This window comes from Meleagris gallopavo, chromosome 20 (assembly GCF_905368555.1).
Source record: "Meleagris gallopavo chromosome 20, MGAL_WU_HG_1.1, whole genome shotgun sequence".
Lineage (NCBI taxonomy): Eukaryota > Metazoa > Chordata > Aves > Galliformes > Phasianidae > Meleagris > Meleagris gallopavo.
The window spans coordinates 5,518,764-5,532,569 of NC_139423.1; the positions used below are offsets into that span (position 1 = coordinate 5,518,764).

The 13,806-nt window shown below is 46.6% G+C and overlaps 1 protein-coding gene across 7 annotated transcripts in view; it reads left to right on the top strand.

The window, feature by feature from the left end:
• Positions 1–13,806, top strand: part of RPTOR (regulatory associated protein of MTOR complex 1) — a 118,565-nt gene that overhangs the window by 70,447 nt on the left and 34,312 nt on the right. For 6 of the 7 annotated variants that reach the window (XM_085239785.1, XM_085239784.1, XM_085239787.1 and 3 more), the window contains 7 exons: positions 960–1,034; positions 1,632–1,697; positions 2,345–2,536; positions 3,805–3,945; positions 5,994–6,111; positions 7,438–7,578; positions 8,029–8,187. In XM_085239785.1, coding sequence (XP_085095911.1) covers positions 960–1,034; positions 1,632–1,697; positions 2,345–2,536; positions 3,805–3,945; positions 5,994–6,111; positions 7,438–7,578; positions 8,029–8,187 — 892 coding nt within the window. The remainder of the gene's footprint in view (positions 1–959; positions 1,035–1,631; positions 1,698–2,344; positions 2,537–3,804; positions 3,946–5,993; positions 6,112–7,437; positions 7,579–8,028; positions 8,188–13,806) is intronic. The other variant, XM_085239788.1, reaches the window with a different exon arrangement.

Consider the following 13,806-nt stretch of genomic DNA (forward strand, 5'->3'; position numbering starts at 1 on the left):
GGAAATCGAATGCCAAGTCAGTTTTCACTCACCTAAATTTTCACTTTAATAACATGTATTTTCTTGGTTTGACCCTACTATGCCATACATGAAGCCTGACTTCATATGTTTGCAAAAAGAGCTGTGGAAGGGAGTTCTTGGTGCGTGCTGTGCTGTGGGATCAGGGCCGTGTGCTCCACTGCTGCTGCTGCCCCAACAGCTGCATCCCTTGCCTGCAGGGCTCTGAAACAGTGATGTTCCTCCATGGGCTCTGACTGTGTGCAGCAGGAGACCGTGTCACCGTGTGCTGGTAGTGTGCCAGTTCAGTGTGCCTCAGCACTTGACCAAATAATGCAGAGATTAGAGACGTGTGTGCGATGAGTTGAAATCTTCTTGTCAAAATATAGTCCTGCCTGGGCAAGGGATTGGATGGAACACAGGGAACAAATAATTCCTTCTCCATCCCCCTGCAGATTTACTGGTAATCGCTTGCTGATGTGGGTCACTGTATGCAACCTCGTGCTGGGTTTGTTCAGTGCTGCAGTCTGAGTGGTCCTGATGCACAGGACGGTGCTTTAAGGTTCCCATAGACGCTCCTACATCCTGAAGCAAAAAAGTGCTCACTGCCTTGGCACCAGCATCTTCTGATCAGACTCCTCCGAGGTTTTGCTTTTGATGGCTCTGAAACAATGGTGAAGATGCAGTGTGGGTCGGAGATGCCAGGTGTGCTCTTCTCCCCACTGAGAGGGCACCTCTTTGGTTGTTTGTCACTGCTGGAGGTGAAGTGTCTGCTCCTCTGCCCCCTGCTCTGTGCAGACATTTGGCCATGGCTCTGACGGAGGGCTGGCTCTTTCCTTCTCACATGAAAACCAGATTGGAGAAAAATGATTAAGGCATGGAATATGCGTGCACCATTGGAAGAACGAATATTTTTGCTACTGTACTCACTGCTTTTTCTCCTTCTCTCTGTCTTGTTTCAGTCATGTCAAGCTGACCTTGTGAAGGACAACGGTCACAAGTATTTCCTTTCCGTTTTGGCAGATCCTTACATGCCAGTAAGAACAAGTCATCTTTATTCAGGCTCTTTCCAGCACTTGCTCAGCTTGTCAGGGTTTGTACGCTGCTTTCTGACACGGTGCTGCTAATGAGGGCTGCTCCCACCTCCAGCTCTGGGACCCACTGCAGCCACTGCCAGGGGAGTTTGTGCTGCTGCCGGGCTGCGTGATGCAGGCAGCCGCCAAACAGGGAGCTGCAAACTTGCCTAAAGATATTTAAGCACGAATTACTCAGAAAGATAGGAGCTGTGGGCTTCTGGGGGCTGGGTGCAGAGGCAGGCTCGTTTTGCTGTAACTTTCGTAATTCTCTCTGCCAAAGTTTTTTTTGTGGTTTCCTGTAATGAGCATTTGTATGCCTCCTCCAGAACAATACCCAGGGGTTGGTTGGGAGGATCGTATTGGCAGTGTGATGATATGAGATTATGAAGTGTCTGAGGAGTGTGACAGAATGACAGGAAATGCTGGCTTTCTCTCCCTTCTTGCTTTTTTAATGTGGTAGAAACCATACTCAGAATAAGCTCGTGTTTCAGAAAACATGGAAGGTTGTTGTTCTCTGACCTGCTTTGTAGATAACAATTAGTTGTATGTTGTTTTAAGGCTGAACACAGGACAATGACCGCTTTTATTCTGGCTGTAATTGTTAACAACTACAACACAGGACAGGTGAGTCCCAGCATCCTCTTTCCTTTTGTTGTCTCTCCTCTCTCTTCTCTGCATTGCCTTTACTTTGATGAACATGTCTTGGCTCGCATTAGTGCACAACCCTGAACTGGAGAACTGAAATAGGAGATAGCTTTACATTAGGGTTGGTTTTTCTGAGTATTTTTTTTTTTTTTGGTGGAGTAAAAGAAGAATTGGCCTGGAGGTGGAACAAACACACAATCCAGATGTGGTTCCTGGAAGAGGAGGTTAAGGACACAGCAGCTGCCCTCCAGGCAGTGCACTGATGTGCTGGTAGAGAAATAGCACCTAGTTCTGTCAAGAATTTGATGGCTGTGATACAGTTCTTGGGAAGGATATATGGAAGGAGCCATAAACCTTAGGGCTCTGACAGGTGCAAAGGAGTGTTTCTAATGAGGAGAAAAACAGGCTTTATGCATTACAGGAAGTATTTCTAATGCTGAACTATTTAGCTACTGCAGCATGTAGTTGACCTTGCCCTTGTGCTGCTTCCAAATGGTGTTTTGCAACAGAATCAATATGTAACCAAAAGATCATTATTTTCTCTTGGTTTCTGGTCTATTTCTTCTTTTTTGATGATGAGGTGGGAAGCTGTCAACCAAAATAAATGGCATTGATTTGTGTTTTAGGAAGCCTGCCTTCAAGGAAACCTGATTGCTATTTGCCTGGAACAGTTGAACGATCCGCATCCTCTCCTGCGTCAGTGGGTGGCCATTTGTTTAGGGCGTATTTGGCAGAACTTTGACTCAGCCAGGTGGTGTGGTGTGAGGGACAGCGCTCATGAAAAGCTCTACAGTCTCCTCTCTGATCCAATCCCGGAGGTAAGAATCCAACTGTTTAAATAAACACCAACCGAATTGTCAGAATTGCGAAAGCAGGCTGCAGAAATACTTGCAGAAACAGTGCCTTCAAGGGCTTTATGATTGTGTCTGGTTCAGAGAAACATCTTATTGCTCTTCCTTCAAGGTGGTTCAAATCACACGAGTCCTCTGAGAGAAGCAAGGAAATGTAGGGGCTGTTCATACAGCCCAAGTCACAGAATCTTGGAACTGGCAGAAGGAGGCACCCCTTTTTTACTTCCTTGCATATCAGAGGCTTTTTAAAACAAGCGATCCCGAAACTCACTCTGTGTTTCAAAAAACCCTCTCATCTTTTTATCTGAGTATGAAAACTGTTTTTCTCCTGGTATGTGTGAAAGTACATCTTTAACTGAATGTGTTTTACTCTCGTGACCAAATCTCCAAGAGAGCAGAGATTCTTGTGCAGAGTGTGGCTGTGATTGACAGAGCCTGTCAGACCCTGGTGGGATTACATGGTGTGTGGGAGAAGTAAGCCTGGAGATAAACACCACTGCTGACTTGCAGTGATTAAAGATTAGCTTCCCTTTTACATCCAGTCTTTCTCTGTATCTTCTACCTCCTTTCTCTTGCCTTATCTTTCCCACATCCTGTAATCCGTATCTGTGCAGTGGTCGGGTTGACCTGTCTTTATGACACATCTGCACCTCTGTTTGAGAAGCCAGGGTGATCGTTTCTGCTCTGTGAAGCACGTTCTGCACTTGCTGATTTTACTGTATCCCCACTGTTTTTGCTCTCTGCCAAGGCAGGCTGTAAGTTTACCAAGCCATCTGATCCCTCTGTTCTTTGTGTAATCTGGCAAAATCTACCTTGATTGCAGCTGCTGTCTCTTTCTTTTTCCCTGCTTGTTACCTTTCTGCATGCCCTTAACTGAAGGCTGGAGTTCAGTGCTCTTGTTAAAGAGATTCACATGCCAACCGTAACTCCCTGTATGCCTTATTCCTATTAATTAATATTCTAGGCAGTGTCAACTGGAAAAATCACCCATGGGAAGGTCACTGAGTATTCTGGGAAATTAAATGTACTCCTTCATCTGTGAATACTTATAACTCAGCGCTTTGATGAACCTGGTTTAGTTCTTAGTCTCTGTGGGCTTCCATTCAGCCCTCACTATTTACTTGACACAGCAGCCCAGGTTTCCAGAGACACCATTTGTGGGGATAAGAGCTCCCGATGGCAAACTTCAGGCTGGAGCGAAGAAGAAAATAATGAGGAATGTTTTCCTCTCCCAGGTTCGCTGTGCTGCCGTCTTTGCACTGGGAACATTTGTGGGCAACTCGGCAGAACGGACCGACCACTCCACCACCATCGACCACAACGTGGCCATGATGCTGGCCCAGCTCATCAACGATGGGAGCCCCATGGTTCGGAAGGTACAGGCAGGGCAGCTCTGCAGGAGTTTGGTGAAGCTGTGCTGCCAAGCTCTGTGCTACGCTGACCAGAATGCATTATTTATAAAATAGATTTTTCACTGATTTTTATTTTTGTTGGTTTTAATTTTAAGAGAATGCATTGATGGAGGTAAGGAAGGAGAGTGGTATCGCTAAAGGACTTGTCTGTTAATGCACTTCTGTTGATTCCTGTTTTGATTGAAAATTTTCACATTACACTCTCAGTGAAACAGTAATCTGTTGCTGGAAACATGGAGTATGCAGTGGTCCTACAGGAGGAAGAGGAGAGGGAAGTAAGAGGGCTGTGAGAGAAAATGAGAGCTCACAAACAGATCTTGTTGCTTTTGGAAACCATAAGGAAGGATGACAGATTGGTTCAAAGTAATTCTTCAGGTTCTGGAGTATTATCTTCTGATGCACCATTGTACAACAATAGCACGTTAAATACTTTTTGATGTTTTCAGTTGTTCTTGATGGGATGCACTTAGGTGTCCTAACGCTTGTGTCTGCTTAACTGGAACATCAATACTCTGACAAGTTGTCACCAGCATTGTGAGGATTAATTTTTGCTGTCTTGTTCTAGCATTTATCAATTTAACTCAGGAGAGAACTGCGTGTCCCACTGTATGCTCTTTGAGATTCATAAATCTCTATTTTGGAGATTTGTCCTCTGAACAGAGAACAGCGAGAAATGCCGGTTCTCCACCTCTCCTTTTTGCTATTTCCACATGCCCAGCAAATGCTACCTATCTGTGGGGCTGAACTCCACCACCTCCTCCTTCACTGTCCCTGTAATTCAGGGTTCCTAAGCGGCACCTGTGGGAATGAATTGGCTGTGAAATGGCTGAGCTGTCCTTTGTGGGTGTGCAGCGTGGTCCTCACATCGGCTGCTGACGTGGAGGTCAGGGCAGGGCTCCGAGGCGGAGAGCTGAGCCACGTCCCCAAGGTCCACATGTCAAATTCTGTTTCCTTCTGCTCAGAGCAAATGTAGGACAGGCTGTGGGGCGAAAGCTTAGCTCCCTGTGTGTGGCACAGGGATGGGGTCATGCTGTGCACTGCTGAGTGCACCCATCCCAGCTCACTGCTGCTCCCGTGCACGGGAGCTGGGCGTTAATTCAGGGACTCAGCATCAGTTTGACAATATCAGGCACAATCAAAGAGCAGTGGCAGACTGTTCAGATAGAAAAGACTTGTTGTGAAGAATTAATTTTGAAACGGAGCACTTTGCCTTTTTTCAGCTCATCCCTGTGAAGCAAAGGGGAAATCAATGCTTCTCCCAGCCAACCATAAAAAGTGTCCTCGTCTCCACTTGGTGACAGATGGGTGTTAATTTTGTCAAAGGGTTGGTTTCGCAGGGACCTGAGTCTCCATAATTTAAGAATAAAAAATAAAAATAGAAAGTCCTTGCAGAATAGAAGGCCATTCCCAGCCACGTTAACTCAGAATAGAGGTAACTTGCTAAATTGCCATCATCTTCATCTGCTCATCTCTTGTGTTTGGAAGTTCAAGTGGAGTTTTGTTCTTTGCACTGCAGGGAAGGTGTACATAGGGCAGCAGACCCACAGCCTCCTGCCCCCTGCAGCAGTGTCTGTTTGCAGAAGTGCCCCTTGGCTCAGCCGTGGGAGGCAGTCTGGGGCTGAAACACGCTGCATACCTCCCCTGTTGACAGGCAAAGAACCTGTGTGTTCCTGTGCCTCTCTTTATGAACTTTTCTGGATCCTGGGAGAAGGAAATGTGCTCCGTCTCGCTGGTGTTTAGCCTCTTGGAGAAGTTCTGATTTTATTTCTTGCTGTGGTGGCAGAGGATGTGGGTACGTGTGAAGCAGATCCACAGGAAGCCAAAGCAGCTCATGAGACAATTTGCCTATTGCTAATGAGTGTTCCTACATTTTTATTTCTTCTTGTTGCTAATCTGGATGGTTGCCCAGTCGTATCAGTAATAATGGGCATATGGTTCTGCCTTTTCCTTTTGTTCACTGTTTCTGACCTATACAACAGTGAAATACCTTTTTTATTCTGCTCTTTCCATAGGAGCTGGTGGTGGCTTTAAGTCACCTGGTGGTTCAGTATGAAAGCAATTTCTGCACTGTCGCCTTGCAGTTCATGGAAGAAGAGAAGAATTACCCCCTGCCTTCTCCAGCTGCCCCAGGTTTGTGCTCTGTGTCCTTATGGCAGACAGCACTGGAGGATGTTATTTGAGGGCTTTGCTTAAGGCAGTGAAAATTCTTGCTGGTGGTGATTTGTTGAACGACAGCATTGCTACAGAGCTGAGGGACGTGGCAGGTAGGTTTGTCCTGGAGAAATGCATCCTCAGCTGAGTCTCCATCTCACTTGTGGAGATTGAACACCCAGCCAAATGCAAAGGGATTCCCTTCAGATCAAAACTGGAGTATATTTGTCAAATGGCACACAAGCTTACCAGACTTCTTATTCTGAAATTACATCTGAGCCTTCAGTTTTGTGTTGACCTAAAGAGGCTGATAGGAAACCTCACAACAGAACAAAGAACTGAATGTACCCCTTTCTATTGTAGGCTTTGTGCCTGTAGTCCTTTTTGAGTGTTGCTGTACATGGGGAATGAAAAGCCCAAGTGAAGTTGTTGCTGACCTCTTATTTTCCTTCGATATTAAGTACATTTGAAAGAATCAGAGATAATGGGACTGTTGCAACAGAAGCCCGGAGGCAATAGCATGTGTTGTCTCTGCAACAAGTCGTTTAATCTCCGCATTGTCTGAATAAATTAATCATATTAGAAAATAAGTTCCACATTTGTCTTTGCTGCAGGAAATAAGCATTATTTACCATTTATGTAAGTGCTTTTCCTTATCCAAAATGATCCTAAAGTACTCTATAAGTAGGATGTACTGAAAGTGTTGCCCCGGCACCATAATGCAGCCACCTCTGCCTTGGAATAGAACAGCTATTCTGAGAAGTTGTGACATTGTGTGTGTACTCAGGAATGAAAATGGAAAAAAAAAATGGGAAATTACAGTTATCCAAGTCATGGGTGAAATACAAGTTGTAACTAGGCCTGAAATTTGGTCAGGAAACTGATTTTTCATAAGCCTTTGTAGCAACAAAAAGAGAATCCAGAGCTTTAATGAGCAGGAGCAGACGGAAGCCTGCAGATGCCATCTACTAAATGGTGTCTGCTTAGCAGTGTGTCCTAGCACAGTGCCTGGGCAGTGGCCCAGCATCAACCTGGAGGGAAGAGCCATTGTGTCTCTGGGTAGTGTGCAGGCACTGGCAAGTTTCAGCTCACCTGAATTTATTGGATGGAATAAAATCACAGCCTGAACAAGAGCAAAACGTGCGGGTTGTGTTCAGGGAGGACCCCGTGTCGTACCTGGTTCTGTTCATGCTTAATGGGTGAATTCTGTACTGGCAATGTTTTAGCTCTGCCTTTGCTGGGAATCCACCAACAGGCTGTGGTCTCTTTGGTCACATCTCTAATGGCAAAATTTTGCATCTGCAGAGAGTGGGAGTTTGACACCAGTGCGAGATGGTCCGTGCACACCTCGGCTGCGCTCTGTCAGCTCTTATGGGAACATCCGAGCAGTTACCACAGCCAGGAACCTGAACAAGTCCTTGCAGAACCTCAGTCTGAACGAAGAATGTAAGAGATTAAAAAATTCTGTCATTTTTCTATACCACCTCTTTTTTTCACACCCTCTTGCCATGTGCAAACCAATGTGCAGAGTGAAAATAACTTTTGTGCCTAGATTATCCGGCTGCCAGCTCCAAAGGATTAGGTGAGGAGCCCTCTCCTAATTAATTTCAATGTGTTGGTCATTAATATTGATATATTTTTTTTTTTTTAAAGTGTTTGGGGATCAAGATGGTGGCTTTCAATTTCCTGCCATACATAGATTTTTCACTGTCAGAATAATTTATGACTCTTTGATGCTTATTCTGTACTTAAACGTTCAGTTTTTAAAAGGGGACTTGGTGGATTTGCCCACACCTTCACTGACATTGTAGGATTTGGAAAAGCGTTGTTACGCCCGGGTGAAAATTGCTCTCCTCGAGTCCCTGTTTCAGCAGCTGCCCTCCTTTCTTTTGGCAGCTGGAAGCTCTGTTGCATTTTCTCCTGGGAATCTCAGCACCAGCAGCAGTGCCAGCAGCACCTTGGGCAGCCCTGAGAACGAAGAGTACATCCTGTCGTTTGAGACGATTGACAAGATGAGACGAGTCAGCTCTTACTCTTCTCTGAATTCACTCATAGGTGAGTAAAGACTCTCCCCCTTCCTTTGGTGTCTCCTTTCTCTGCTGTTCACACTAGGTTTTGGGGAAGGTTTGGATCTTAGCTCCTGCTAGATCTCTAGCAAGAGATCTCACAGCAGCAAGCTGTTCTTGTGTCTGGTTAGGCTATATGCAGAGCACAGCCCCTCCTGCTCTGAAGCTTTGGCTTCTCGCTGTGGCAGACAGCAATCCTCCTAGGAATATGAGCACAAAAATGTCACACATGAAGGGATTTTATGTCCACCACCGTTTAGTTGCCTAGATAATCAAAACAAAGACTCCCCATCCCATGGATGCAGCAGCTGGGCTGTCTGGCAGTAACAGCTTCCCCCGATTATTTTTCATGTAGGTTGTATTTCTGTACAGTACAGCCATTTTGTTGTGTTATTCATACAAGAAAGCCTTATCTAACTAATTTTCCTTGCACATTCATACGCACGTTGTTAAAATAGGACATAAAAAAGAAGAAATCCTAGGCTGAGTCTCAAAAAAGGAGACTGATGGTTTCACATCACTTGTTTTTGTGCAAAAGCTCTGACTGATCCCACTGCCTCCAGTCCCCTCTCCATCATCTCCTCTTGAACAGGCAGCTCCAACAGCAGGAACTGCACCAAACTTCTTAACACTGCTCAACAGTCCTTCTTTTTCTGGGCATCTGACTTTGTGGGTAACATACATCTTTCTGCAGAGTGAAGTGCTATGGCACGTAAAGGAGGGAGGTTTTAGCTGCACTTATGCAGTGCATGGCTGATTTGCATGTAATGGCTGATTTGCATTTCTTTTGTGATACTCAGCTGGTATATTTGTGTTGGACTACTTCCAGTTGTTTTTTCTAATAATGCTCCCAGTCATGTTTGAGTGCTACAGTAGCACTGCTTTAAACTGGCTGTGGCTTTCCAGTCTGAACCATTTTGGGATGATAACACAACCAGTGTGCAGAAGGGCTTAACTTCTGCAAGAGTCTCCATCCAGGGAGCACAGGAGGTAGCATGTAGCTGAGACGTGTTGGGGGAAGCCTGCATGTCTGTGTATCATCTTTGTGAGCTATCCATGTGCCACAGTTCTCCAGCCTTCAAAAAACCAGTGCAAAAAGAGAGCTGTAAGTCTGGAGTCCCCCTTGATGCTAGGCTTGCCTTGGCTGAAGAAGCACTTTGCTCCCTACATTTGCTGGAAAAAGTGATGGTGGTTTGACTTTCCTGAAGTGAAAGATTCTGGGATTGTGATTTTTGAGACCTTAAGCCCCTGTGGCAGTTTAAAGTCATTTGTTCCTTAGAAACTTGATTGATTCATTTGCTTTTGGTTGTAGGCAGTGAAACTGTATTTTCTTAAGTATGGTAGAAATGTTAGGAAATTTCTCTTTCTCTTAAGCCCCAGAAGCCAGTTTTCCGCAGTTCCTCTGGTGCTAAGTGGTGTCTGCTCGATGCCTTCTGCAAGTCTCACAAGATTTATTTTTTTTTCCAAATGTGCTGGAAGCTCTAGAGATCAGCTGGAGGTGCGTCAGGGAAACCTAAAGAAACAACAAGAGCAGTTCTCTGAAGCCTGTCTCATTCCTGTTTAATCAGAAGAGCTCATAGCCAGCTGGAAACGAGAGAGCTTATAGAAGTGTTTAAAATTCATAACTCACAGAGAATCCCATTACCTTCAGCGTTTGCATCCCGAAAGCTAGGCTTTTTTCATTTCTACTGAAGAAGCACCGTCTCTCAGCCTGCTCTCTTCTGATCCCCAAGGAAGGAGTTTTCAAAACCCCATCAGCTCCAGCCGCCCTTGGTGCTGCTGTGCAGCCAGCCCAGACTCAGATTAACACTGCTGTGAGTATTTGTCACTTGCAAGCAGCAGCTGCAGCTAGCCTGTAACATTCCAGGAGTGCCCATCTGCCTTGGGGTGAAGGTCTTTGAGTTCTAGCAGAGAGTAGAATCCTGCTGTAGCTCAGAGGAGTCAGCGGGATGATGGACCTGCCCTGAATGAAGGAATGTTTTGCTCTGCTCTGTATCTCCTGGTAGAATTAACAGTGATTTGGCTCTGTAGTAATGACTGTGCCCCAAGTGTTTGGGACAGAGGGAGCAGTAAAAAGGGTGCTTTGGGCATATGGATAGAATCAAACCAAAGCAGAAATCCAGTCTGTAGTAGCAAAAGGAGAAAATATCAACCGTGGTTTTATTCTGCATCCAGTACTCTGCATTCCCTACGTTGATTCACTGATGCTCGGGGCTTTCTTCCCCTCCTGTGGTTTTAGGAATGTGTCTCTAGAAGGAATTTCCTGGATCAGCCTATCCACTTCACTGACACTGTGGCATCATACAATGTAATTCTTCCCACAGACCCAAGGAAAACCTCTGTGCACCCTCTCCTGCCATTTTACAAACAGCTTCCTAGCAAACTACCAGCAAAACGTGAGCAGAAGAGGCAGCAGAAATCTTTGGTCTCTGGGTGTGCTGTTTTCTGGCAGACCGGTCCTTGCCCAGGCAACCTTGGGTTACCAGAAGATTGATTTCTGGCCCAGGTGTGGCTGAGCTGGCAGCAGCCAGGTTTGGTTAGTTAACACACAACATGCAAACACCAGTTTGGATGGGAAGCTGAGCCTTGCTTCTTTTTCCATAAGACAAGTCATTAATCTTTGCATTCTGAATTTGGTTTTTCTTTTTTTTTTTAAGTTTTGTTTAGTTTTTAGATGGGAAAAGAAAAGGTATTGAGATGAGGGCTTTGCATACCTTGAAGGTGATTATTCATATTTAAATTGCATGATTAAAAGTCTTTGTCTTACGGAGAGCATCACTGGAAAGATTATATTAAGGAATGATCAAAGGAAGAGGAGGAAGCCTTGGAGCAGTGAATGCAGGGGAGCATTTCTCTGCTTCAGCAGGAGAGCTGGGGGCAGGAAGCTGTTTGCTGTGTCACAGGAGCCTCTCTGAAGAGCTGCCTTGAAGTAACACCCGCAGCAGGAGGTGACTGCAGTGAGGATGACGAAGGCAAGAGGTGTAGGTGGGCAGTGAGCTGCACAGAGGAGGCTGCTGGGACAGGTAGAGCCTCCTCTCTCGCTAGGCACTATATTTGAATTCACTACCGTGAGAAATAATTGGTTAACGGGTGCTATTTATAAGTAGAACTTCACAAAATGGCAAAATACAGAGATCTGAGTGGGCTTTGGAAATGGACACTTGTTGCAGAGGTTGCCCTTCAGCTCGTCCTGTTTGTCCTGCACTATGGAAGCAGCGTGGTGGAACCAGAGCAAGGCCTGGGCACTGCTGCACAGCCACGTGAGGCAGCAGCTGCCCTGCATGGCATTGCTGAGGCAGTAGGGAACCAGGATGGGAGGGAAATCCCAGCGTGTGGCGGTGGGCAGCACACAGCAGCTTGGTTGGCTTTGTGGCTGTGCCATGATGTGCCAGTGTTTGCCCTGGCCTCACACACCCTCTCTGGGCACAGGCAGGGAGCAGTGCGTGGGCTGGCCATGGCAGCTTGCAGGATGTCAGCGCTGTGCACAAAAAATCAATTTGCTGTTCCTCTGGGGAGTGAGCTGCTGTTCATGGCTGTCGAGGTTGAGTACAGAAAGCTATCCGAATTTCTGATGTTTTCCCCATTGGAGGAGCTCCCGCAGGACCTACAGTGTCACTCTGGGAAGGGGAGAAGCATATGGGATGCTGCCTTACAGAGCATTGGGATCAGTGTTGATGGGAACCAGATAGCTGAGCCCTCAGGTGCTGCTCGGTGTGAAGTATCCCAGCTATATGCTTTCACCACACCAATCCCAAATGTGTTTTTCCCTGCAGATGGAACACATGGGAGCAGAGCAGCCTCCAGTCCGAGGCACACAGCAGTGCAGGTCCAGCCATTGGTCAGCTTTTGCTGCTGTGCTGGGTGGGCACTGCATCTTCCAGAGCTTCCAGGGCTTACAATCACTGCAGTGATTTTTAAAGGGGGTTAGAAAGAGACACCATCGCAGTTTGGTGAAACAGAAGGGGTAAATAGAAGTGTTGGTACAGCGTGGTCCTGAGCTTTGTGTGCTCAGTGACCTCAGCCAGGTCCCTTCCTTGGGGCAATGATGTGATGCTGGCTGTCACACCGAGCTGGGAGCTACGTGCATGCAAACGAAATCAAAGGCGTCAGTGAAGAAAGGCAATTTATTTTTGACATTCTTAGCCGAGAGAAATCATTTTGTAAATCTATACTGCAAGGTCCATTTAACTGGCTTTGAATCAGTCTGACTAATTACAGAGCTGTCTGCTTAAATTAACACCCCCGTCCCCCTTGCTCGGCCCTTTGTTTGCATCTTGTGGATATTTTCCTCGTTTCAGTGCAGTACATGAAATCAAGCTGCTGCTCCTGCTGCCGCCTCTGCTGCCTCCCTTTATCCCAATGAGTCCACATTTGGGTTCCTGCAGGAGCTGTGTCGGATGTGTCACCGGGCTGAATCAGTGCACAGAACAGCATTAACGCGAGGGGGGGCAGAAAGCAGCAGTCCTTCAGCCCCAGTGCTGAGCCTTTGTAGAAATTCCCTCTGTTCTTTTCAAAGGCTGCGGAGTGAATGAGGAATTGCACTGGCGCAGATCTGTTTTAAATTTGTTTTTCATGACGCTTAGATGTATAAAAAATGTTATTGGTTTTTTCCTCCTTCATGACTGCGTCACGAGTGAGGTGGTTATCAGAGAATCAGATGAGCAGCTCCTCACTCTTCCTTTCTCCCTCTTTCCTTTTACTGCCTTTCAAGGGCTCTAAAAGGGTCCACACCGTTCAGATCCCCACCGCTCCTTGCGTAGCTTCTGGCACAGCATGCAGAGGGCAGGGATGCTGAGCTCAGCTGGCGTGGCACCGCCTGGCTCCGGGGCTGGGGCTGCTGTGCTCCCATAGCCCGTAGCTCTGTGTGTCTCCAGCTTTGTTTTTCCTGCTAACATCAGCTTCCAGCGTGAACGTGCGGGTTGCAGAAGTGAGACCCAAATGGTCAGAAGCCCAAAAGGACAGGCAGTGTTAGGTCGCTGCTTTTTCTGCCTGGGAGGCCCATTCCTCTTCTGCACGGGGAGCTTATTGTGTGCTGACATTTTCAAACACGGATAAAGAAATTGTGAAAAAGATGATGACTTTTGCCAGCTGTGACCACAGCCAAAACCTGAGGTCGGATTTGCACTGTTCCAAGTCAGTTCTGCTGAACCCACACACGCTGTCCTTGCGTGTTCCTTGGTTCCATGCCCTCAGCCAGCGTAAGCCACATACAACAGATCAATGCCCTTTGACTGTGCTGTGTTTTGACAGTGGTTTTTGCTTTCTGGGATCATCACCCTGTGCCCTGCTTGCACTGGAAAGGTAGGACCCTGTCGTGTAGGTCACCCATGCAAACAGGCAGTGCTGCCTGAGTGGTGCTGTCAGAAATACCTCATCAGTGAGGTTGCTATGTGAAACTCTGAGAAATCCTTCACGTATCAGCCAAGTAAGAGACCCTTTGTTTTACAGGTCAGGTGGAGGGATGGAGTGAGATTATCGCCTTTGCTTTTTGCAGAACGTTTGTCACATGCTGGGGAGTTTTTCTGGCAGCGGAGGACTCGATTGTCTGTGCAGACAGCCATATGGCAGTGCACTGTGCGGGCAGCTGAAGTTTATAACTGCACACTGC